General features: G+C 47.4%; 1 protein-coding gene across 1 annotated transcript in view; it reads left to right on the forward strand.

The window, feature by feature from the left end:
• The first annotated feature begins 702 nt into the window (after positions 1-702).
• MLLT1 (MLLT1 super elongation complex subunit) overlaps positions 703-26,231 on the forward strand; it is a 32,413-nt gene continuing 6,884 nt past the window's right edge. The window contains exons 1-8 of the mRNA XM_082297643.1: positions 703-835; positions 4,403-4,583; positions 7,444-7,526; positions 16,247-16,390; positions 17,914-18,039; positions 19,264-19,809; positions 24,590-24,677; positions 25,400-25,511. Of these exons, the coding sequence (XP_082153769.1) occupies positions 824-835; positions 4,403-4,583; positions 7,444-7,526; positions 16,247-16,390; positions 17,914-18,039; positions 19,264-19,809; positions 24,590-24,677; positions 25,400-25,511 (1,292 nt within the window). The 5' untranslated portion in view covers positions 703-823. The remainder of the gene's footprint in view (positions 836-4,402; positions 4,584-7,443; positions 7,527-16,246; positions 16,391-17,913; positions 18,040-19,263; positions 19,810-24,589; positions 24,678-25,399; positions 25,512-26,231) is intronic.

Consider the following 26,231-nt stretch of genomic DNA (forward strand, 5'->3'; position numbering starts at 1 on the left):
GAAAAGGCGCAGGAAGGAGCGAGGCTACGGGGAACAAGGCGAGCCCTGCCCGGCCATCCCGGGCTGCCGAGCCCACCGCATCGGGACCTGCAGCTTCCCTCGATTCCCCTTGTTCCCGGCTCATTTATGTGGGGAATTAACACACCGGCGGGGAAACGTGGACCGAGGGCGGGATGGGAGGAGAAGGGGCGGGATGGCGCGGCCGGGAGCGCCCGACGAGGCCCACTCGCCTGGTGCCGGTGTTGGTTGTGCACTAAGAGGGACATCCCGGGGGACAGAAGCGGGGACAGCAGCGGCACATCAGCGGCACAGCAACCTGAGCAGCGCAGCCGCCTCATCGCCCCACACGGGGCTGGGGGGGGCGGCCGGACCCCGCTCCCGCCCCCCGCCTGACCCACAGCGCTGACCCCGCCCACAGCCCCGCCCACTCCGCAGCCCGCCCGCCGCTCATTGGTGGAAGCGCCCGTCCATCACAGGGCGGAGGGCGAGGCCCCGCCCCGCGGCGTGCGGCGCGCGGGCATTGGCGGCGCGCGGGGGCCGCTGTGGCGCTGAGGCGGTTTCCGGTTCCGCGGGGCGGGCGCGGGGCTGGCGCTGCCTGTGAGTGACACACAATGAGGCGGGCGGCGGGGCCGTGAGGGGCCGCGACCGAGCAGGCGGCGGCCGAGGCGGTGGGGAGGGGGGTGGGGGGGACGGACAGAGCGGCTTCGCTCGTGGACAGAGCGGGGGAAGAGATTCTCTCCCCCCCGCCCCGCCGACCGGGCAGCGAAACCGCCGCGGCGGCGGGAGCGAGCGAGCGGGGCCCGCGGCGCTGCTGTGCCCAGCCATGGACAATCAGGTGAGGGGAGCGGCCGCGCCGCGCTGCCGGAGGGGTGGGGCGGTGCCGCCCCCCCCCCCCCAGAAAGGGGGGCACGTAGGGGAGGGACCCCCTGGGAGGGGGCTCTAAAGGGGGGGGGGGTCCCTGTCCTCGGGAAGGGGGGGCCGGGGGGCATCGCCCCCCTTTGGGGGGGCATATCCCGTCCTAACAGTCTCTTTGGGGGGACACACGTCCTCCATACCCCTCGTTTGGGGGATACATGTCCTCCCCATACCCTCTAAGGGGCACATCTCTTCCCCATGCCATTTGGGGGGGGGGGGCACACCTCCTCCCCAGCCCCTTTTGGGGGGCACACCTCCGCCTTCCCACACCCTGTTGCGGGGGCACGTCTCCAATCCCATTGGGGCGCTACACGTCCTCCTCACACCCCTTTGTGGGGGCACACCTCCTCCCTACACTCCCCACTTCGGGGGCATGTCTCCTCCTCACACCCTTTCGGGGGTAGCACATCCCCTCAATCCAATTTGGGGGGGTCACATCTCCTCCCCACCCCCCATTTGGGGAGGGTGCACGCCTTCTCCCCACTCCCCTTTTGAGGGACACATACTCTTAATCCCATTTGGGGGGCATACCTCCTCCTTGCCGCACCTTTTGTGTGGGCACATCTCCTCCCCAATCCCATTTGGGGGGGGCACACCTCCTCCGCATCCCCCCTTTGGGGGACATACCTCCTCCCCATACCCCTTTGAGAGGGTACATCATCTCCCCAATCCCATTTGGGGGGGGCACGTCACACCCCTCATTTGATGGGCACACCTCCTTCCCACCCCTCATTTTGGGGTTACACCTCCTTCCTAATCCCATTGAGGGGGGACACCTCCCCCCACCCTTTTGTGGGGGGGGGGGTTCTTAGCCCTGTCCCCTCCGTGGGCGGCCGCTGCAGCCTCGCCCGCGGCGGGGGGTGTGAGCAGCATTTCCCGCAAATTCCTGCCTGGGATTATTGCCGGGGAGGGAGGTGCCGGCGGGGCGACCCCCCCCCCCCGAGGCGTGCCGGAAAGGGTTAATGCCACCGGGAAGGGTTAATGCCACCGGGAGAGTCCCTGCCGGCCCGGGGGGGTTCCAGGATGGATGCGGGAAGTTTACCTGAGGTGATGGGGATGAGGAGCCTTTTGTGTGCGGGGAGCGGGTAACAGGTACCTCTCGGGCTGGGGTTTGGGAACGAGCCCCGCTATCCCGGATAATCACCCTGAGGAGCGGGAATGGGAGCTGCTGATGGCTTTCAGGCAATTAGCACATCAAACAAAAACCAGAGCAGCCTTCAGAATGTTTATTGAGAAGTTGAAAGCAGGCTCCTTTGTATTATTACAAATTGTTTGAATAGGATCCTGATTTCCCTTTGTTGAGAGACACGCTTGGAAAAAAAAGGAAAAACCCTCCATTTTCAGCGGAACAACTTTGGATGCTGGTTATGTTGGGAGATCTTATTTTCAAATGTGTTTCAACTTCTGGCTTAATTCACAGCGATTGTTAATTGGAGCGGGGTGTGAGGAGTGCAGCAAGTACAACTTTCACTCTCAGTTAAACAGTTCTCTTTTATGTTTAATTTCGGTCTCTTCCACACAGCCCCATCTGGTTCTCAGCTCCCATTTCTCAGCCGTTTCAACTCGGAAAGGCAGATTTTGTAGCCTGACAGTCATTTGCACTTCTCAGGAGAGGGGTAGTAACTGGCAACAGTAGCAGGATTTAAAGGGTAATTATGGAATCGATAACGTGAGGCTGCGGCACAGACTGGCTCAGGGGATGTGAACACTGTGGGAAGCATCCCAGATAAAGCAGGCCTGCAGGCACACTCCAATGTGAGCTTAGGATTTCGGCAGGCTGGCTCCACGTAATGCTTTTGCAGCGTTGGAGGGATTGCTGTGCTCGGAGTGAAGCACACCTTGCCTTTCTTCTCAGCCCTTAATGCGACATGAAAGAACAGCCGGCCCTGGGCCTTGGTTCTTAGCGCAGGAGCGAGGTGGAGCTGGTGGAGATAAGCCTTAAGAACAGGAAAAAATGGCTTGCCAAGAGAACTTGCAGAGGAAGGTATCCCAAAGAAATGCTGTAGCAATAATGGTGGAGGAATTAATTAGATGAGCTTGTCCCCGAGCCGTAGGATTGATGCGTTGGGTGGCTGAAGGTATTTTGCTGTAAAGATTTAAACTGCCTGAAAGAGTGTGTTAAGGCTTATGGTTGAAATTGGAACTGGACTGCAATTTGGGAGGTCAGGCTTTGATGCCTGGTGCTCTGCAGACCTCCTGTGAGAGCTTTTTACAAAGACAAGAAGGCTGAGATGGAGTCACTTGTGCTTTTTCAGCAAGTATTCACCGTGCTCTGGAAAAAAAAAGTCAGGTTGGAGAGATGCAAAATATTTTTTGAGCATTAATTGTGATTACACTCCTTGCTGCAGTTTGTCAGGGGGGAAAATAAGGGTGATCCTTTCCCTAAACATTTGTCTGGAGCTCGGGAAGCTTTCTCTTTCCCTGCTCATTGTCTGACGTGCCCTTGGTTTGGCTGCAGGTCAGCATGTAATATAGGTAATGACAAATAATGCTGCCTCTCCCAATGGTAGTTGGGACTTGCTAGGAAGAGCAAGCCTGAAGTGAAGAATGAGGTAGGGACTAAAACCAACCCCTTTTTCTATGAGCCTTCTGGTGCTGAAACTGCATTTTGGTAGGTTTAGTTTGGAATCACTGCTGCTGCTCTGATTTTTGTAACAAATGTGCACAAAAGTAATGTACCTTGAGTGTTATTCTCTGTCTACAAATGTGGCCCTAAGATTTCCTTGATTTATCTTGTGTCTGAATCCCATTTGCCTTTTCCCTGTTACATCTGTTTAATTCATTTCCTTTCTCCTGGCTGTGAAGTCTGCAACACTACGTGGATTTTCACCATTAATTTCATTTGGTTTTTAAGGCACTTAATGGGATTTTTGTGCTTTGAGCCAGACATGGAGTACACCTTCTCTGTTACTCAGTGATCAGAGTAGGATTCAGGAGTGCAAATCAGAATTAGGTCAGTTTAGTATTGGACATTGTACAGGCAGATATGTTAACCTGGTCTTTGAAAGTGTGATAATAAAATATATTTAGAACCATACAGGAAACATAATTTTCTTCTGGTGAGTGATATATTCTAGAGAATATAATAAACCACCAATTCATGAACTGATTTTTCCTGTTTCAAGATGAGTTTTCTGTCAGTGCTGTGAATTCTGTAAGCTGTGAACATCAAGTTCTGTCTCTGACACTTTCTAGAAATAAAGATTCCTCAATTAGGACTTTGCTGACAATTTAACTGATAAGTGAGGCAGAGAAACCGATCCCTCTTCTAGAGCTGCTTTCTCTGCAATGTTAATATTAGGAAGAAAATAGATATGATACGGTGCTGGGAGCTATTTTTGTGCCACCTTTGCCAGTGATAACACCGCTCTGCAGTCTGAGGCTGATCCCTCCATGGGAGCTCTTGTGTTCCCTGGTGGATCTAGCACCTTCCAGCAAGGTTTTGTGTTGTCTCTGCTTACGGTCCCACCTCTGTCCCCCCACACAGTGCACGGTGCAAGTGAAGCTGGAGCTGGGGCACCGAGCCCAGCTGCGCAAGAAGCCGACCACGGAAGGGTTCACCCATGACTGGATGGTGTTCGTGCGGGGCCCGGAGCAGTGCGACATCCAGCACTTCGTGGAGCGCGTCGTCTTCCGGCTGCATGAGAGCTTCCCAAAACCCAAGCGAGGTCAGAGGGGTTGGGGATGTTTTATCTCTATGAAAGAGCATTTTGCAAGTCGAGGTTGTGTTGAACTGTCACTTTTCTGTGAAATATCTCCTTAAAGAGGAGCGAAATGTCTATTGCGTGCACTCCAGCTTTAACCTTTCCCCACTGTGTTTGAGGAAGGTCAGGGAGAATGGGACCTTTCTTCTGCTGAAAGGGCAGGAGGTGAGCTGCTTTCTCCTCTTATTTAAGCATTAGTATGGGCAGGTTCTCAAGACACAAGTGACAGCAGAAGATAATTCATGTCACAGAATGGGAAAGATGAGTTTGATTTGTTAGAATTCACCAGCAAAAGCTGGAAGCACATGAGAGATGCTCTAATACTGGGTTCAGATATGTACTGGGTATGTAGAGTTTTGCAGATTCTTGCAATTTCTGGTCTCAGGTGCCAGTTCAGGTAGCTTTAACCCAGCAGAAATCAATGCTGCCAAGGGGTGATGGTGTCTTTGCTGTACATTCTCCCTGCAAGCCCTGTGCAGTCTTTGTGGTTGGGGAGAGTATGGATGTTATATAGTGTTATTTTCTGACTTTGTTTTCTGACTATGTAGCAAAATTCTTGGCAAAGGGCAGCAGGAGCTCATGAGGTTGAGGAGCAGGAATTGCCCTTTTCAGGGGCAGTGCAGTTACGTCTGTGTAAGATTGTGTAACTGAAGCTGCAAGCATTAGTGGTTTAAGAAATACAAGCTGCCTGTGAGAACTGTTGTAATGTGCATTCTTGGAAATACTGCTTTGGAAGCAGGACACTCAGGATGTCTTAGGACAAACTGTGACTTTGGGTATTTGTGGGAGTCCACGGTGGAAAGGAACTCAGAGGTGCTCAGCATTCACAAGGATGTGACTCTGGTCTGTGTGTTGATAATGTGTCCTTCAAACTGGTCTGCTAAAACTGATGTCTGATAAGCAGGTGCAGTACTGAGCTGAAAGCTGATTTATAGAATAAAAATGCAATCTGTGGGTTACAGTTCTTGTCTTCTGGTGCATTACAAACAACTGTGTTGGGATAGTACACAGAATCCTGGAATGGTTTGGGTTGGAAGGGCCCTTAAAGCCCATCCAGTGCCACCCCTGCCATGGGCAGGGACACCTTCTACTGTCCCAGGCTGCTCCAAGCCCTGTCCTACCTGACCTTGGACACTTCCAGGGATCCAGGGGCAGCCACAGCCGCTCTGGGCACCCTGTGCCAGGGCGTGCCCACCCTCCCAGGGAACAATTCCTTCCCAATATCCCATCTAGCCCTGCCCCCTGTCAGTGTAGAACCATGGCCTTTGCTCAGTCAGTTGCTGTATCATCTGCCTTTACAGAGGTATTTTTTCCCAGTCCCTGGTTTTTCCATGCTTCCTTGAGCTTGCTCCTAATGCCAGTGTGCCTTTGACCAAGGCGTGTCTGGGTTGTACATAAATACTGTGGCAAATGCCTCCTATTCCTAGGTTTGTTTGAAGGGTTTCTTCAGATGATCCCCTCTTGGAGCAGATCCTGGTGCTGAAGGTGGGCTTGTGCTGCTGGCAGATCACTCTTGGAGCCCTTGGAATTTGTCAGTATAGAGTGGCAGAGGAACAAAGGCTGCTTGGCAGATAGGCTTAAGATTCCTGCTGCCATATTGGCACTGCTCTTTGGTTTGGGATTTTTCCCTCTAAATGACAGGGTTCTTATATGAAATTCAAGTTAAAGCAAGTCTAGAGGTTTTTGTTATTTTTAGTTATGCCCTTTTTTCACAGTTGAATTTGGAGTGCTGCTTTCCAGCACCTTAATGATGGTAGAAGTGCTTAGAGCTGGGTGGGGATAATACAGCTACATTAAAGGAAAATAATTTGTGTGCTTTTAGGTTTGATGTACTGTTTCCTAATCATATTAATTACTTGGAATTCTTAAGAGAAACTCAAAAGATTTGCGCTGAATTCCTCTAATTACCTAATTGACTTTATTTACATATATTGTAGTGCATAAATTATATGCAAGTGCATCCGGTTCCTGAGAGAGAGAATATCTGTGTGGGTCTCATGTTTCTCCTGGCAGCTGCTGTGTGCTGCTACGTCATGGCCAAATAAAAGATCCTGGAATCCTCCAAGTTGGATATCCTGGAATGGATAATAGGAAGGATTCAGGAGCATGAAGCTGCATCAGGTAGCGGGACAGGGGGAACTGAGGCAGGGACATGCAGATTAATTTCTGAGAAGCAATTAACTTTTCTAATTGCTGTTTCTGCAGTAAGCAGCTCTGACCTTAGCAGCAAACTGGTTCACCTTCCTCCTCGTGTTTCCTTGTGTGTGCAATAAATAGCAGTGCTCACCTGCCCTTCAGGTTTGTTCACCTCTGGGGGAAGCAGCAGCCAGGAGTGTGGCCGTTACCCAATTAGGAGCATTGAGGAGTGCAGGGGAGTATTTCAAGGCAAAAATAATCACTTGCTTGTGTGTGGTAGTGTTTTTATTCACAAATATGGGCATCAAAGTAAACTTTACCTTTCTGTGCTGTTCCACCTTTTGGGTCTTGGCCTTTCCTTGCCAGGCACTTGGAACTGGCAGTTGGCGTTGTTGTGGGACTGCCCAGGAATGTAATTGTATCTCACTGCACGGGAGGGGAAGGATCTCAGTTAGACTCGGGCCTGGAGTGTTTTATGTTTCCGTTCCATGGGAGGAGCTAAGAACAGATTTCATGTTATTAACTGAGCCTGTGGCCACCATCTTACTCTGTGTGGGCTTTTCCACAAAGGTCACTATTTTAACTGTGCCCTGAATCAACAGAGGCCCAGTTCTCCTCTTGCATCTCCTTTTTGGCTCAGAGAAAGTTGTGCTGAATTGCAAGTTCACATTTATTTGTTCTCTTTCAGTGTGCAAGGAGCCCCCCTACAAGGTGGAGGAGTCTGGCTACGCTGGCTTCATTATGCCCATTGAAGTGCACTTCAAAAATAAGGTAGAATCTGATTTCTGGTCGTCTAATTGTTTTGAGCTGTGCCAGAGCCTGAAACTGCCTGACAGAAAGACTCTTAAATTATGTGACTGGTTTATGTGTGTGTTTTTTATTAGTCTAATAAATAGAATTTAACTGGGAGTTGGAAGCTCCTGCCAGACTTCAAAAGAAAGCTTTTGGCAGAAATGGAATTGCATAGGGAGGTGATAGCAGGACAGTGGATGGCCCTGGAGATTCTGAGCAGAGATTGTACCACTTGTAGCTTCTTTAACATGGAGGATATTAAAACAACTTAAAATATTTTATGTACTTATGGAAGTAAATAAACATAAAACACTGGTATTATAAAGATTTGTAAACACTGTGTTGGTTGTCAATATATTAAAAAATCTACTTTTAAATTTGCAAGCTTATTACATTTAACTATATAGGTATGAAATTTTTAGAAGCCCAAGACAAACATTTGCATGTGTAGCACAAGTATTTAGAGCTGTGTTAAAGATATCCTTGTTCTAAACTCAGTGCTCTTCCAGAATGAAAACACTAAATATTTTAAGTCTTAAGATGCACTGCCAGCAAGTATATGAAAGTTAAAATTTGGGATTTATTGCTTGCTTTAAGTCTACCACAGAGGTCACATGCTGTAGGTTATGAAAACAGGGAATTGGGCACTTGTGTTCATATTACCTCAGTTTCAGTTAAATTGTTTTGTTAAACATGAATAATGGATGTTTCTGGGTTTGATTACTGCTTAAATAATAAAATAAAAACGAATGTTTTGCTTATGATCCCTAAGAGGGAACCGAGGTAAACTAAGCTAAAAATGTTGAGCCATATCCCTGTGCTCTCCCACCCCCTCAGCTCTCCAATGACAAGCCTTTACCCCAGGTGTGTTGACAGCAGACCACATGTAACAGCCTGATTCTATTTAGTTTCCCATCCTCTTTTCCCTGTCCCTCCCACAAACATCTGTCTGCTGTTTCCTTCTGTCCCCACTCCAGCTCAGGATGCTCTCCTGGCAGTGTCATTTTGTGAATAATTAGCATTTTGGGTTGGGTTTTTGGCCTACCACATTGCTCTGACCCCACTTTATGGGTCAGAGGAACAAGCCAGATAATGGGACTGAGCCACAGAAGACAGCCTGCACTCCTAAACCTGGGAATGTTTTGCCCACAAGTTGTTTTTTGGGTGGGTAGGGTAAGCCAGAAGGCTGGGAAGTGGAATGGCAGTCAGGGGCTGGGGAGGTGAATGTTGTTGATGAAAGCAATTTTTTTGGCAAACACTGAGAGCTACGACTTGAGTGCAACAAAAACACCTCAAAAGCTTGAAAGTAGCTCTACTTCTGGTGGCTTTTCTGAGGTTTTAGATGGGAATCAGAAAACTCTCCAGCTGCACTAAATGTTGGCTTAAGTCAGGTTCAAAGTCCTTTACACTCCTGACCAAAAAATGTGAACTTCTCCACGCTGATTCCTTAGAAGTGGAACCTCTCATGCCTGGGAGGGGTGAGCTGTGTTTTAGTTCTGCCTTTTCCTTTTATTTTCCCTTCCTTTCTTCACCCAGCCTTTCTCCACACTTCCCTTTTCCCTGCAGCTCTCCAGTGGTTTGTCTTTCACAAATCCTCAGGTCTCCCTCATTTCTGTGTGTCTTTTTGTAGGTGCTCATGTTTGCTTTGACTGCCATCTGCCTTCCTGTGGCTTTTTTTTTTCCTCTGTCCCTCATATTCCCACGTTCCTCACAGAATATGGAGCTGGCAGCTTTTCTGACTAGAACTTGGTTTCACACCCACTGGGGTCATCACTCCTCATTGTTTCTCTACGCACGTGACTGCAGAGTTGTTCCCCAGCACTGAGCAGAGAGGTGGCTTTTATAAATAAGGGAAATAGGTGGGCTCTGTTCTCCCTGGAAACAATGGAAGGAGCTGTTAATTTAGGAGAAGGCTCTTTGTTTCTGACATTTTGGTCTTCAGAAACATGACAAATAAATAGGAGAACAGGTTGAGTTGCAGACTTGTTTTCAAATCTACAGATCTTCAAAATTTTTATTTTTGCCCTGTTTTTTAGCTGCATGTTTTCTGGAGAAGTTATTTTCCATTTTTAAGCTGATTAACAAATTGCTAATTTAGGACTTTCAGGCAGCACCTCTCATTATTTAATTGGGGCAAGGGGTGGTTGAGGGAAAAGGTGACAGGTTCCGTCTTCCAGCACATCACTGGAACAAAGGCATTTTCTTGGATTCAACCATGAACTAATTTAGGATTGCAGGGAGCTCAGAAGCTGTTGCTGAGGGGGTGAGCAGGGACAGGACCTCAGGGAACGGCTGGAGCTGGGTCAGGGCTGGCCATGGAGCTCAGGGAAAGGTTCTTCCCCCCGAGGCTGCTGGGCACTGCCCAGGCTCCCCAGGGAATGGGCCCGGCCCCGAGGCTGCCAGAGCTGCAGGAGCGTTTGGACAGCGCTCTCAGGGATGCCCAGGCTGGGGTTGTTGGGGTGTCTGTGCAGGGCCAGGGGCTGCACTGATCATCCCTGAGGGTCCCTTCCAGCTCAGGATATTCTGGGATTCTGTGTTAAGAGTTGGGCTCCTCTATCCATCACTGCCCAGTGATGATGCCATCTGCGAGTTTTAAGAGCAATGATTCTTTTCAGTTAAGTGGAGTTGAAGGAAATGTAAGATGTAAATACTTCTACAAAGGTAGAAATGCAAAGACTGGGATGTAGTGAAAATTAAAAAGGTAGGGAAAGAGGAGGACGAATGGCAAAGGTTTAGAATGGCAAAGGCCTGTGTTCTCCTGAATTAAAGAATATGATGTTAAAACACCAAATAAATCAAAGTCTTCATTACTTGAACACCATGTTTTCACTCTGATCTGTTTAAACCTGTTGACACTGGTGGGGATCAGCTGGTGTGTGTGCAGCAGATATTGTGAATTGATTACAGCATTTGGGACTCATCCTTGAGTAATTCTCTTCAAGTAGATGTTATGGATTGATTCTAGGATTGGGGTGAAAAGGCTCTTTGGATGTGACTGGGCAGGAGGAGTTGAATGGGTTTTGTGGCCATATGTTCCTCACATTCTGACACATTTTTGTTGATGTATGTCCTCAGCTGAAACCAGACTTGCAGAGGCTTTGGGATTTGTTTATCAATGCATGTTTAGCTTTGTGAAGGTGAGAAGAGAAAGGATTTAAAGAGGGAGTGAGCCAGTCTGTGGAGATTGATCTTTGCCATGGTTGGCTGAAATGGGGTTTTTTTCCACAGTTTAAGCCTCCTTTCTTAGCTATTTCCTTTCCCTGTTCTGATTTGTTCCTGGGATGACAAATCCTGGCTGTCAGAGCCCGTGTGCTCTTTGCTTTGGCTAAAGAAATACCAACCTGTGCTCTGGGAAGGAGCAGCTTTACTAAGAATGGTTTTAATGAACTTCATCAGGGATTTTTTAAGCAGCTTGGCATAAAATTGCCCATTGACTTTGTGTTGGAGAACTCTGTTTTTTATCATTGTTGTGTGTTTGGAGCAGCAGACTCGGTGCTCTTGGTGCCTTTTTGTCAGACAGGGAAGCGTCAGGAGAGCGTGAAAAAGGTCTAAGAGCCTGTTCTTATTCTCCATCAACATCGCTGGTTTGTGTTTGTCCTTCCTGTGCTGCAATCCAGCTCCTCCATGAGTAGGTGCTTTCTCAGGGCTGGAATTTGAATTGCAGAATATGAATTGTGAATATTGCAATGAGCCTGGGCAGTTTGGGGCTCTGAGCAGCCACAGGACTCGCAGTCTCCTTTAACACTGGCAGAGCCTTTGCTGCTGTAACTGATCCTGAAAAACAAATGGCAGGGGCTCAGCAGGTTGATTGATAAAGCTTTTGAAAGTCGAGTTGGCTAATGACAGCAGATCATTTAGACTGGAAATGTTAGTGTGCTATTTTTGTTTTGAAATCCTTTGTGTTCCTGTAACGAGGTCTGCTGTGAGTGGCTTCTGGTGCTCAAATCGATACAAACCGGGTACAACAAATGCGTTGCTGTTTTTCTCCTGCTCTTCCCCTTCCCTCTCCCCCTCAATTTCAACAGTCTGGAGGCTTTTTTTTTTTCATTGTTGTCTCCAAATAAATCTCTTCTAGTGGTACACGTTGTAATCTGGAGGCTGTAATACAGGTCTGGCTTTGGTATTCATTCCCTGTGACATTTTTTGCATCCTAATCAAATTAGATCAATCCTCCCAACAAAGCTAAAGGTCTAGTAGATTTTCATGTTATTCTGATATAAGGCAGATGATATTATTGCAACATGGATAAGATGTTGTATTAAAGTCTCTTTAAAGATGCTACCTCCTAATTTTAGTGCTGGAGATAAAAGCCTTCCAGGATTTACATAATGGATACATGGAACTTGGGCTTTTCCTATTAGTGAGAAGGAGATAAGCAAAGAAAGCAGAGAAATCTGTTTGATTTTTCCAGTGAGGTTCAAAAGAAAAATACGCATATTTTACCCCTTCTGCAACCTTTGTAGGTGTGATAGAGAAAACAAATAGAGAAATATTGGAAAAGGGAAAAATTATTTGTGCATCAAAGTAGGGACTCAGTGGAGACGTTGTAGGTGGGCTGCACGTATGGCAGGGGAGGTGAAACGAGATCTGCTACAACTGGTGTCAGGACTGTGCCATCAGGAAGGGATTGGCCTGGGAAATACTCCTAGGGAAGGTTGAAGAGCCTGTGTTTGCATGAGACATTTGATTTTACTGGAATTGCCATTTGGGGCAGGATGTGCACAGGTTTGAGAGGAGGAGTAGCTTTAACCTGTTGGTGTTTACTCAGTGTTGCTGAAAGTTGTGGAAGGAGGAGTAAAACTTGTCCTTTTGTCTGCTCTTTAAGGGAAGCAGTTTAGGTCTGTCCTGTACCATCTTCCCTCCCAAACATGCAGCAATTCCTTTTGTCCTGCTGCTGCTGTCTGGTGAATCTTTTCTTTTACCTTTTTCTGTCAGAAATTAGGATGGATTATCAATTTACCCATTCATTTATCTGAGCAGGGCCAAAACCCCTGGGCTTTGTGTGTTTGAGTAGCCATTCAGTGTGGCACATAGGCACCTCGAGATGCTGAAAATACATGTAAATATTTTTATATATATATTTGCAGTGCGTTCCAAGGATGTGTTTGCAGCTTTATCAGCCATGCCAGCTTCATATCCTGTATTTGTAAGAGTTGGTAGATTGTTAAGTGCTTGTCTTGGAGTAGTGAGTAGATAAAGAGAGGTATTTACACTCATCTATGTTATTTATACTCATATATTTATTGTACTCGAGATATATATGTAGATATATATATCTATATATATATAAAAATATATTAGGAAAACCTAATTTTCAAACAAAGTAATAAGCTTCTGATGGAGCAAAGTCCTAAATGCTTAACCCTGGAGAATCTTCCAAAAGATAAGGGTGGTTCATGGATTCCTGAGTGGAACATAAGGCTGTTTATTTCAAAATGTGAATATTGGGCTATTGCTTTTCCAATGCCCTGTCTGGAAGCAGCTCCAGGACCCGTCAGACAGGTTGTACCAGCCTGGAAAGGGGTTTCATTTCTCCAGACGTTCCGGATAAATGCCTCTGTCAGGCTGGATCTATGGCAAAAGGGAAGTGGTGTTAGATGTTATAGTTATTGAATAACCATGAGCCTGCTTCCTTGGTGTGCTAGATTTTTGTAGATAATTTTGTTTTATGGCTTTCTAAAAGTGATTTATGAGCTTTATGCGCACGCTACCAGTGAAATTCTTTTGATTTGTGTTAAGTGGCAAAGGGCACACCCTGCCTTAAAAACAAGACAAGGAAATTTTAACAAAAGACTTTGAAAAATTCCTCCTCTTACGAAAAGTGCCAAAAGAACTTTAACCCATTAGTTCAGAACTCAAAGGAAAAATAAAGCAGCTTCAGAGCTCGTAACAGCACAGTGGCAGGTGGTGCAGACAGGAAGCAGTAAAAATAAAACCTAATGTACCCAGCTCAGGAGATTGGAGGTGGAATAGGGGGATTCACGGGATGAAGGGAAGTTTACAGCAGCTGCAAATAAAAGCCCTGGCTTTGTGGTGCTCACTTGTAGTTTACTTCTCTGGCATCCTGGGATTTAAGGGGCAGATGTAAAGTGAGGTTCTGAAGTGCCTTGCTGAGACATCCCTGCACCAGCTTAACCATTTCATGGCCAAATGCACCACTGAATTTGAATCTGAACAATTCATATCTACCAGTTAGAAATGGACATGATCCATCTTTTTTAAAGCTTTTATTGGAAGTAGGGCCCTTTAGAAAATCTTACAGTCTTGGGAGCAGCAAACGGACCCACAGAAATGGTCTTCCCTGGTCAGTTTTACTGATTGACATCAAGGAATATCAGAAGGTGGAGTTATCTAAGAGCAAAGCCTGGATTGTGTGTGTAGTTGCTACTGAAGCAGGAGTACATGAAGGATGTTGTAGGATTGTCTGGACCAAAGTTTGTAGGGTGAGAAAGACCCTACACGGGGTTGCAGCTCCCAGCAGCAGGATGTATGGATCCCAGCATATTGAGAGAGGCTTTGAAGTGTGGCACTGTGGATTCAGCCTGGCTTTCCACTTAAGTTAGAGGATGGGTAGGTCTGGGTCAATTGAGGGAGATTTTCCTTGGGTTTCTACCCCCCTTCTCCCCCTTGATGGTTGTTTGGGGGAAGAACCTTTTAGGGAGGACCGGATGGATTAAGCTTTGGAGTGGCCTGAGCTGTAATCATTAGCTGGGCAGTGAGGGCAGTAAAGGAAAGAATGTTTATTTGCAGCTTTTTGCTTTGAGACTTTTGTGGTGGTTCTTTTAGGAGTGCTGTAATTTCAACTATTCACTGGGGGGGGTGGGGAGCTCCTTATGGCCTGGGGGATACAAAGGAGATTTTAATGATCAGGGCACTCTGCTGGGGCTCATTCCCAGGGCAGTTGTGATCTCTGAGCTGGAGTAATATCACATTAAAAACTGCTTTAATTCTACAAAAATTCAACTGAGACATGATGAACATTTTGATGCTTGTGAGGCTGTATTAAAAATGGGATACCCAAGGTGAGAGGGAGCAGGATCTGCTGCCTCTCTCCTGCTCAGAAAGCAAATGGGCAAATGACAAAGCAGAGCTGGTAATGGGATGGCAAAACAGCTCCTGACCAAAGCCTGCGCTTGCTGATAGAGCCAAGATTATTTACTCTGTTGTAAACCAGGGAAAGCATTTTAGAAGCCATTATTAGGCCACATTTGGATTTCTATTCATCCTTCATTTCAGTTTATTAGACTTTGAGGGACCCTGTGCAGCTGCTGTTTGAACTACAGCGAGCGCACACGCAGAGCTCACTAATGATTCTGTTAATGAGAACGGGCATGGAAAAGAGGCAAATGACAGGGCAGTGTACTTTGCAAGGATTTTTCTTTTTCCTCCCATCTATCTGTTTTAGTAGACTCCTTTGAGGAGCATGTGGATTATTCAGGACTTTGCCAAAAGAGGGTCTGAAGACCTGGTGTTGGCAGCACGTTAATCTGAGACTCTTCTCTGTGTCTATTGATGCCTACCCCTGTTTGGGGGTGAGGATCCAAGACCTCTACTCCCAGATGAGCTCAGGGTACTGACTTTGATGTAAACCAGGTGTAGCTACCACCCTTTATGTTATTAGAGGTGTAGTTTGTCCAAGGAATAGCCTCTGGAGCAAACAGCAGGAACCGGGGTGGGCTGAAGCCGTTTCAGCCTATTTTCAGCAAATCTAATGGCTGAGGCTGGGAGCCTGCAGCGCCTGTTCCCATCCAACAATGCCACTGCACCAGGAAATGGAGCTGCTGGATGGGAATTCTGGAAAAGACTGCTGTGCAGCTGCTCGGTGCTGCGCAGGGAATGAGGCATGTGGGATGCATTCATGGAAATACGCAGGGCACCGCCGGCCTCGCTGGGCCTCCCAGCAGAGTCTCTCTTGCCACATTGAATTTCCAGCTTGGAAATGCAAAATGCAAGGAACACCAGGCGGTGTCCTGTCGATATTTGTAATACACAAGAAGTGTATTTGCAGTTTTGGTGGGGGGGGGGGGGGGAAAGGGGGGATTTCTTCCATTCTGTGCTGCAAACGCAGCAGGTGGAACAGAAGCAGTGAGGCGCAGATGATCCCCCCACCAGGCATACAAACTCTGGATTGCTTGGGTGAAAGTGCCCTTGGAAAGTTCAAAAGCCTGGGATATCTTCCCATTCAGTCCCTGCAATATGCATATTGAAAAGGATTTTGCAAACCAAGCCATCCTTTTCCCATTGCGTTTAATCTTTTCTCAGTGCCTGCAGAGATCCTGGGAGTTCAGAAGTTGTTCCTTCTCTAAAAAAGGATTATGCCTTTCTTAATATTGATACTTAGAGTTTGCTTCCCAAAGGAGATAGGATCTGAATTTTGGTGAAAACAGAGTAGTGCATAAAGCTTGTGAATCTGCTTTTCTGGGGAGGCTTGAGCAGCTTTAAACAGACTTATTTTCATTCAAAATCTGTGTCCATACATTGCTTTTGCATGAGAAGCCTCATGCCTGAGTTCCTGATGAACAATATTAACTTCAGGCACAAATAGTTTAATTTCCAGCTCTCTGATCTCATGGTGAAAAACTCCATGAGTGCAACACTTAGTGGTTTATTTGGGATTTTCAGGAGTGACTGTTCGGATCCCCAGACTTAGTGTGCTTGCCAAGCTTCTTCCAGTTTCCCAAAGCCTTTCTTGTTTTTAGGAGGAGCCCAAAAAGGTTTGTTTCACATACGACCTGTTCCTAAATCTGGAGGGGAATCCACCTGTGAACCACCTGCGTTGTGAGAAACTGACTTTCAACAACCCTACCAAGGAATTCAGGCGCAAACTCATCAGGGCTGGAGGGGTAAGTGCCCAATTTGGGATCCTAAAAGGAGTGAGCTCGTTTTGCTCTGAGGTTTCTTTTAGCCCAGCAGGCTTCAAGCAGTTTTCTTCATTCATTTAAAAGATGAGCCAGCCAGTTTTGACTCGTGGTTACAGGAGTGCAGCACCTGTAGCAGAACAAACCTGCTGGTGGTGTGTGATTGGTGACACTTCATTTGTCAATTTAAATTGTGAGCATTAATATCAAAGCACTGAACCCCACTGGAAAATGAGATCTGCAGTGGATGTTGCAGGCTGCAGTTACCTGTGACCTTCCTGGCGCCAGGAGCAGAAAAGCTCAAGGAAAGCGAGCAGCTTCCAAAATATTCCCTATTAATTTTTTTTAGCTTATTAATTTTTTGTAGGTAGTGCTTCCTGGTCAATAAATGACCTCTAAACTTGGCATCAGCTACTTGTGGCTTCACCAATAAAAAGTTAATGAAAAATTGGTCAATATAGAGTGAAAACAGGTGTGGGGGTTGAAAAATAGATATTTTCTAGAAGGCCCAGTAAAGTATGGGTTGCTGCGGTAGCTGAGCTCTTCCATCTGGGAAGGCAATAAATAGTGATAGACTCTAGGATTATTCTCAAATAACTGCAGGATCTGGGCAAATCAGTCCAAGCCACAAAGGGCAAGAAGTTTTTAATGAGCCAGAGGATGTCAAGGCCAGGTTGGACGGGACTTGGAGCAACCTGGAATAGTGGGAGGTGTCCCTGCCCATGGCAGGGGGTGGAATAAGATGAGCTTTGAGGTCCCTTCCAATCCAAATTGCTTCATGATTCCCGTTCCTCCTTGTGCCAGGGCTTTCCTGTATTGGGCACACAGAGGAAGGTGCTCATTTCAGCCCTAGGGTGGCTGGAACATCATCTGCTCTCTAGGATTGTCACAGTATGTTATTTGAGTCCTTGTGTACTGAGGTGTTTCAGCTGTTAATCACTTTTGATGCCCTTTCTCTGGTGGCAGTTTTCCACAGAATTATCCTGACAATGCAGGGGAGGTAAGAAGGGAATTGTTCCATGCAGCTCAGTGCTTGGTGTTAGGATTTTGTGAAGGGAGAGACCCAAGCCTTGTTTTTTTCCTTTTTCCCCTGAAAGAGTGAATTCAGCTTCTCCTAAACAGAGAAAGTCTTGCTTATTTCTTCCAGATTTATCTCCCTAGCCTTTTTCAGGGGAAGAGCATTTACAGCAGAACACACAGTTCTTGTCCAGAGCTTTATTGCCTGCCTGTGCTCAGAATATTGGCATTCCCTTTGGGAAAGACACTCGATATTGCATTGCTGCCTTTCAGTTTTTGTGGGTTTAATATTCTGTATTTGAGGAGCTGCCTTGAAACTGAGCATTCCATAGACAATATCTTTTTATGGCCTTTAAGCAGGAGAGGAAAAAACATTGAAAAGATGAATAATAGTGTGTTAATTGAGCAAGTGGCTTAACATAATCATGTGTTAATAGTTAATAGTCCGTGAGATTTTGCTCAGACATAATTTCCCTCCTCTTTATTCGCAGGTAATGGTGATGCCAGAAGGAGCAGAGACTGTTTCGAGGCCAAGTCCCGATTATCCGATGCTGCCCACGATACCTCTCTCTGCCTTCTCTGATCCCAAGAAGACCAAACCCTCCCATGGGTCAAAGGTCAGTGCAGCACACTTTTGGGTCAGCCTGAGGTGAAGGAGTCTTTCAGGCCAGGCTGCTGAGAGCTTGTTCAGCAGCTGTTCCTGGCTGCTGCTAATTCTGAACCTCCTTGTACTCTGCAGTTCAGTAGTTAATGGTCTGGAACTTCCCAGCCTTTAGGAGGCTTTTTTATGATCTGATAGACTTCTCTCCAGGGAAGTTTTGAAAAGAAAATTAAATGTGCAAGACTGGGAATTTTTGGCGAATTGTATCTTCCTTAAAGGTGGATGAAATCCTCTCTGATTGTTCTGGTTGTGTCCTCGATGCTGAGGATGGATTCTGTGGCTCTCTCACTGTCTGCCATGCCACACTCTGAGTCCCTGCACCTCTTGGCATGAAGGCTGAGTGGAAAGTCAGCCCTTCCTCTGTCCTCAGGGCAGTGCTGGAGAGAACATCAAATATGCTTCACTTGGTCAAACTGGTGCTTTCCAGATTTGATGTTTGCATCCAGCAGTAGCCAGTTCCTGAGACTTCCAAAGAACCTCAAGTTCTTTATTTTTTTCCCTTATGTACTGAAGCTATTTTTGTGTAGTCCTACATGGGAGAAACGATCCCCAAGCACTGTGTTTTGGAGCAGATTACATGCATTTTATCAGCCTGAACAGTCAGAGGTATTAACAACAATTCATTTTCCAGTGTAATTCAATTCTGATACCGTGTTCTTCAGGGCTCTAAACACTCTGGCACTTCAGTTATGCCTTCTGATGTTATGAAACAGAGTGAAGATGACTTACCTGTTAGTGGCTGATTTCATTTTGGTCAGGAATTAAGCAATGGAAAACACAGGAAACAGCAGAGAAATAAAGGGCTCTGAGATGAGCTCTGGTGAAAATTGCCAGTTGCTAAAGAGACAACATTCTCCTGCTTCCATTCCTCCAGGGTGCCCTCAGAGGTGCATCTCTGTTTGCATTCAGATTAAACCTGAATTAAACATCTCTAGATGTTTCTAGACCTTTGACAGACCCTGGTAAGGAGCAGGAACATGTTTCATCCTTTCCTAATGTTGAAACACTGTCAGTTTGTGTCCACCAGCTTGAGGGAAGTGTGGATGTTTACCTGGGCACGTGGGGGTGGATTTCTGCATGAAACAAACCTTGCCATGGGATTTATGAGGATGTGTTTTATCATTCTGTGTGGAGCTGCAGTTTCATACCCAGCTTGTATGTTTCTGTTGCTGAATTTTAGGATGCAAACAAGGAAAGCAGCAAAGCATCCAAGCCACATAAAGTAACCAAGGAGCACAGGGAGAGGCCCAGGAAAGACTCTGAGAGCAAAAACTCCTCCAAAGACCTTGAGAGAGAACAGAACAAGCCTTTGAAGGACTCCTCCAGAAAACCAACTGAGAACAAACTGCCTAAGGAGGAGAAGGCACCTCCAAAAGCTGCTTTCAAGGAACCAAAACTGGCCGTGAAGGAGACCAAACTGGAGAACACCTCTCCAAAGGGGGGGCCACAGCCGGAGTTAAAGTCTTCCAGCAAGAGGCCCTCCAATGTGGAGTCACCAAAGCCTAGTGCCAAAAAACAAAAAAAGAGTAGCTCCAAAGGCGTAAAGAATATCCTGGGGACATCTCCCAGAACCTCGTCTTCCTCATATCCAGAGAAGAAACAAACCAAGGAGAAGATGAATGCCAAAGTGGAAAAGGTAAAATCTGAGAGCGAGGCCAAGGAGATCAAAAAGCCCATGGAAATGGAGGAGTCAAACTCAGAGGATGAAACTTCTTTCAAGTCAGAGGTGAGTAGGGATTTATCCTTTACCACAATTTGGAAGGATGATGTTAAATCCCTGCCTGAAAAAGATGTTAAAAATAATCTCTCCGAGAAGAGAGAAGCAGATTGGTAAATGCTTAGGCTGGGTTGTATCTCAGATGAAATTCTTCTTTGAAACTCTAATCAATATTAATTGTTCCTCCTGTGTGGTTTAGCTCCTGCTTCAGATACAAACTTCTATTGAGCTTTATGTGCAGGCAGAGTTACCTAAAAGTCAGAGTTTAAGGTTATGGTCCCTCATTCATCCCTGGCAGTGATATCTACAGAGCTACAGGAGATACAGGGACACTTTTCTGCCTGCTTATGATAGCAATGTTTTTGAATGTGATCTAATTTCAGAAAAGAAGGAAATCATCTCAGTTTTGGTAATGAAAAAACCCCAGTATTAAAATGTAAATAAAGCCCCTCTTCCTGTCATGGCCTGTAAGAAATGTGCCATTGGCTGAAGCTCAAAATACAACCACATGCCACTAAATCTAAATAAGTTGTGTTGTGAAACATAAAACAAATTATGTTCTTGTACTACTATTTTTAAAAGCTGTCTAAATATTTTTTCATTTTTACAACTGAGAACATTCCTCATCCTCTGTTTTCTAAAAAGTGTTTTCCAAAAGAAGGCAAAAAAAAAATGTAAGAAGGGACAGACAAATCCAAACTGTTGCTACTTTTCACTTGTATATTTGTTATAAAGAAGCCATATATCTTGTAGTAGGGTTCACAGGATAATGTCATGGGAATTCTGGAACTGGTTCCTCCTGACCGCTTTAAGAAAGGTTTATTTTATTAAGATGAATGTTCTGGGGACAGTTTGTGTTACGATTTAATCAGCACTGTGATACAGCAAATACTGATGTGTTTGTCAGGAGGGGTTTTTTCTGCAGGATTCCCAGTAGAAGAGTTGATTGGGGTAGTGTTAATTCCACTCTGCAGAGAAGTAACATCCCTGGAAGTGTCCAAGGCCAGGTTGGACAGAGCTTGGAGCACCCTGGGATAGTGGAAGGTGTCCCTGCCCATGGCAGGGGGTGGCACAGAATGATCTTTAAGGTCCCTTCCCACCCAAACCATTCTGGCATTTTATGATTTTATTTCCCAGATGGATTAAATACTTACATTGGGCATTAGGAAGAGGCAGTTCCTCCCCTCTTTTAGCCTTTTACCCAAAGTGCAGCAGTGTGCAGCAAGCCCCACATCTCAATTCCAGACCCACAGCCCTCCCTGCAGACCCGTGTCCTGTGCTGATCCCAGAGTGTCCTTCGCTGTCCCCGAGGTGTCCCCATCCCCTCGCGGGCCCGGCCAGTGTGAGCTGATCGTGCTGCCAGGCTGTCCCTGAAGCCACAGCCTGTGGCACTGGAGCCTCAGCATCTGCTGCAGCCCCTCCTGCCCCTGTCCTCCCTGGCTCCAGCTCCTGTTGGGTGCGGGACAGTGGGATCTGGGGAGGGCAGGGACACTCTCTGTGAGGGACAGGGAGCGGTGGCAGCTGCTGCTCCCACCAGCTGAGGTTCCTGTGGAACCTGAACTCCAGGGCACAGCTGTGTAAAGCACTGGCAGCAGCACCCAGGCTCCGGAGTTCCTTGTGCACCCTGGGGGCATCTCCCTGCTCCCAGCACTGCTGGTTGCTGCTCCAGGGTTTCTCCTGGCACAGCTGTGTGTGGAGCCGTGTGGGAGCCACATCACTAAAGCGAGGGAGCAGCTGGAGGTGGACCAGGGCCCGGAAACTCTTAAATCAGCTCTGCTGCTGTAGCCACGGATTGTGCAACAGCTCCAGGGCTGCAGCTCCACGGTGGCTCCTAGCTGACATCTTTGCAGGCTGCTGTGGAGAGGAGCAGCCCTGCTCCCATTTGTGCTCCTGGCCTGGGAGCTCAGAGGGGGACTCTCCAGAGGGATGAAGGACTTTCTCCTGCTATTTCAGCTCTTGCTGGAAGTTACTTGGCCTTTCTTTCTTTTTTTTTACCTTTTTTTTTTTTTCCTTCCCCCATCAAGTCCAGTTCCCTGAACTGGCCTCATGCTTGGCTGCCTCAGTGCTGACAAAAGGGAGAACAGGGATGTGAGGCAGCGTTGCTTTTTGCCATTGTCGGCGTTGCTTTGGTCACATCCCAGTGACAGTCACTGAGCACACGGAGCGTGTCCAGCTGCATCCTCCTCTGGCTGAAGGAGCTGATGGGGTTAATGGCAAAAGGAGAGATGAGTTACCTCCAACTTCTGCTGCTTAGGTCCTGTTAAGTCATTTTAAGGGAAGACCTGCAGATTACCAGGATTGAGGGATGTAGGATTGGAGCTGTGGGTCAAGCACAAGAGCTGTGCTCCTTTAGCTTGAAAATATTCATAAAATCCCAGAATGGTTTGGGTTGGAAGGGACCTTTAAATGTCATTCAGTTCCATCCCCTGCCCTGGGCAGGGACACCTTCCACTGTCCCAGGCTGCTCCAAGCCCCAATACCCAGCCTGGCCTTGGGCACTGCCAGGGATCCAGGGGCAGCCCCAGCTTCTTTGGACAACCTGTTCTCTCTGCTCTCCACTTCCGTGTTGGAATTTCCCTAAACAGCCAGGGCTGCTGCAATGTGCCAGTAGATCTGATGTTGGAATTTTTAAATTATTCTCCTTCACTCCTGAACCCTTCCCAAAGGTTGTAATACCATTTTTGACACATTTTCCCCATCTTACAGTGGAATAAATGAAACTCTTACCAGTACTTGGGTGACAGTGTGGCCAGCAGGACCAAGGCAGGGATTGTTCTTTGTGCTGGGCACTGCTGAGGCCACACCTCGAGTGCTGTGTCCATTTCTGGGCCCCTCACAACAAGAAGGACACTGAGGGGCTGGAGCATGTCCAGGGAAGGGAGCAGAGCTGGGGAAGGGACTGAAGCACCGGGAGCAGCTGAAGGAGCTGGGAAAGGGGCTCAGCCTGGAGCAAAGGAGGCTCAGGGGGGACCTTGTGGCTCTGCACAACTCCCTGACAGGAGGGGGCAGCCGGGGGGGGGTCGGGCTCTGCTCGCAGGGAACAGGGACAGGATGGAGGAAATGGCCCCAAGCTGTGCCAGGGGAGGGTCAGGTTGGACACCAGGAAGAATTCCATCATGGAAGGAGTGGTCAGGCATCAAAAGGGGCTGCCCAGGGAGGTTTGGAGTCCCCATCCCTGGAGGTGTCCAAGGAAGGCCTGGACATGGCACTCAGTGCTCTGGGCTGGGGACAAGTTGGGCATCAAGGCACAGGGATTCTGTGATGAGTTATAAAGAAGGGTGGTATTGGAGTGAAAAATTTTGCTGCCACTTTCACTTATCAATTCCCAAAGCTGCCAATGTGCCTCTTTGTGCCTGTCACAAAGTTTTTTTAGTATTAACCCTTCCTTTAACAAACTTAACAGTGGGAATGTGTGATCGCTCCAGCGTGAGGATGTGGCAGCAGTAGTAGTAAGTGGATTCCTAGGAATGAAACAGTGAAACTGAAATGCTGATTTCCAGGGAATTACTTTTAAAAAGGCAAGATACTACAGTACTTTGAGAATCTTTAAACTAGAACCTGCCTGAGCGCCAAATAAAACCGTTTTAAGGTGAATTTTAGGAGCTGTTTGGGGATGGAGGGAGTTGCCGTGGCCTCTGCTGCCCTCTGGCGGTCCCCAGGGCTATTGCAGGTGATTGCTGTGCGGTATCGGATTTACGATTAAAATTTCCCAATCTCACCCAAATTTCCTTCCTGGATGCTGCTGTTACCAGTATTCATTTACTCTTCACTTACTCCTACTGCACAGGATACTCCTGGTACTTCTGCTGAGTGCTGACGGAGGAGTTGGGGTCACAGAGCTGGTCTCTGTTACGTTTGCACAATGTAGTGGAGCCAGTACAGTAGATCACTCAAACTGGTGTAGAAACAACTGGGTTTAGGGGATAATAATAATAATTTAGAATTAATTTTGGAGTCATGTGAGCTAGTTGGGAAAGACATCTCCGTGTCTGTGAGGAAAGGGATAGGGAATTGGGATTGTTCATTGAAGAAAAGAAGCTTTGGTGTGACCTCCAGTGCCTGAAGGAGCCTGCAGGAAAGATAAACTGTTTGTAAGGGATGGAGGGACAGGACAAGGGGGAATGGCCTCAGACTAATAGAGAATGGGGTTAAATGGGATATTGGGAAGGAATTCTTGGCTATGAGGGTGGGCAGGCCCTGGCACAGGGTGCCCAGAGCAGCTGGGGCTGCCCCTGGATCCCTGGAAGTGTCCAAGGCCAGGTTGGACCAGGCTTGGAGAAGCCTGGGACTGGATTGGATTAAATCATCTTTAAGGTAATTTCCGACCCAAACCGCTCCATGACTCTCTGAGTCCATGGTCAGTGATCAGTGTGAGGCTCAAGGGAACCTTGGTAGGTACAATAAATACACTTTTTAAGAGGGTTTAGGTAGTTGAGGGTTCTGTGCTGGTCATCTGTCACTTCAAAGTAAGGGCTTTTCATTTAAAGGTTTTTCAGATGCTCCATATCATCAGCTGGGGGGTTTGAACCTTGTGGTGTGAAGGGGTTTGCTGGGAGTCCTTGATGTTGCTCCCAGGAGTGCTGAGCTGCATCCTGCCAGACTTCCATAAATGTTTTTTTTATTCACCTCACATTTCGTTTGTTTCCATAATCCCAAGAACTCCATTCAGCCATGGGTGATGATGTAGAGTGCTCAGATGCTCCTGTCTCACAGTGCTTTGTGCTCTGCTTTTCTGGATTAGAAAGATTAAGATTCTTTTTCTTTTGTTTCCCTTTTATGGGGGGTTAAGTCTGTCCAGTCCAGCCCTTCCAACTCCAGCTCCAGCTCCGACTCCAGCTCTGACTCTGATTTTGAGCCATCTCAGAACCACAGTCAAGGTGTGTTAAAACCTTCCTTGTGTAACCTTAAAAGGCTCAAGAGAAATAAATCTGCTTTTCCAGCACTATAATAATACAGTTTCTTGCATGCAGCCATGTGTTGGAGCTGTGATGCTTCAGCAAGAAAAGGCAATAATGTCATAACATCATGAACAAGTATTTTTCTTCTCTTGGCAGCTAATTTATGAGTAGGGAATCCCTCTGGATTTGGTTCTTTCCCTTTTGGCTTTGGTTTCTGCCTCGGTTTATAAATGTGTTGCTGCTGCCTGGTGTGTAGAATCACCAGAACAGTTCTCCTCCAATCTCATCTATGTTTTATTAAAAATTATAAATGTGCCATTCATCACTTTGCCAGTGTGTAACAGCTCCTTTCTCAGATCCCTCCACTGATAACCCAGAGAGGGAAACTCTGGCAACAGTAAATGTTCCAACTGCAGCAAATGCTGTGCTGTTGCTGCTGTCTCCAGTGACATTTAAATCAGCCCCACACACATGAAAAATGTGTCCTTTTGTTCTCATTTGGGAGGGAGGGGAGGCTTTGGGGAAGGGAGGGAGTTGTAAAGTTTGTCAGCTCTGCTTTAGCCCTGAGCCTGGGGCAGGCTGTCCTTTTCCAGTCACATCTCACTGGCAATCAGGATGTGTCTCAGCTGAGATGCAGGGGTTGGGCTGGGGCTGTGCTGGTCGTGTCCTGGTGCTGAATTCCCTTCTCCCATCTGCCCCAGGCCCCCTGCGCTCCATGGTGGAGGATCTGCAGTCGGAGGAGTCGGATGATGACGACAGCTCCTCTGGAGAGGAGGCAGCAGTCAAAGCAAACCCCGTCAGCCGGGATTCCAGGTGGTAACAAATCCGGAACAGGGATGTTTGCTTGGCTCTCGGCCCTCTGCATTTGGTATTTTGGGGTGCTCTCCATTTGGAAGGAGGAATTAAAGAGCCGGGGCTCTGTGTGGGAGGGGAGGAAGGGCAGATGTGTGGGGTCACTCAGCACAGGGTGGGGACACAGAGCTGGGGACAACAGGGTTGGCCGAGGAGCACAAAGAGGGGAAGGCACCAGGAAGTGCTGAGCTGAGCTGGCAAGTGTCACTGACTGACACCTTCAAACACCTTCACCTAATTGTGACCCTCAGATCTCTGCAGAGCTGCTGGGGTGTGGCACCTTTGATCTGCCAAGATTAGGGACACGTGGGGGACAGGCAGAGTGTGCTGCTGTGGCTGCCTGTGACTGACAGGGCTCAGGAGTCACTCTGTGCCCACCCTGTGTTGGCTGCTCCTCTCCTCTGGACTCAGTGACAGCTGTTTCCTGCTCCAGGCCCCGGAAGGAGTGGAACTTCATCCTTCTTCCCTCAGGAAATGCTGCTACAGCCCAAACCTGGAGTCTCAGTGAATTGTTTAATCCAAATGCTTGGCCCAGAGAGCAGCTGCAAATCAGAAATGCTGCTGGTGGTTACCAAAACAAACAAATATCCATTATTGCACTTGTCATCATCAGCTGAACAAGGATGGAGAGACATTGAAGGGTATTTTTGTAGATCTTTAGGGGATAACCAGTTTTCAAGT

The sequence above is a fragment of the Coloeus monedula genome (genome assembly GCF_965178545.1).
Source record: "Coloeus monedula genome assembly, chromosome: 27".
NCBI classification, from domain to species: domain Eukaryota; kingdom Metazoa; phylum Chordata; class Aves; order Passeriformes; family Corvidae; genus Coloeus; species Coloeus monedula.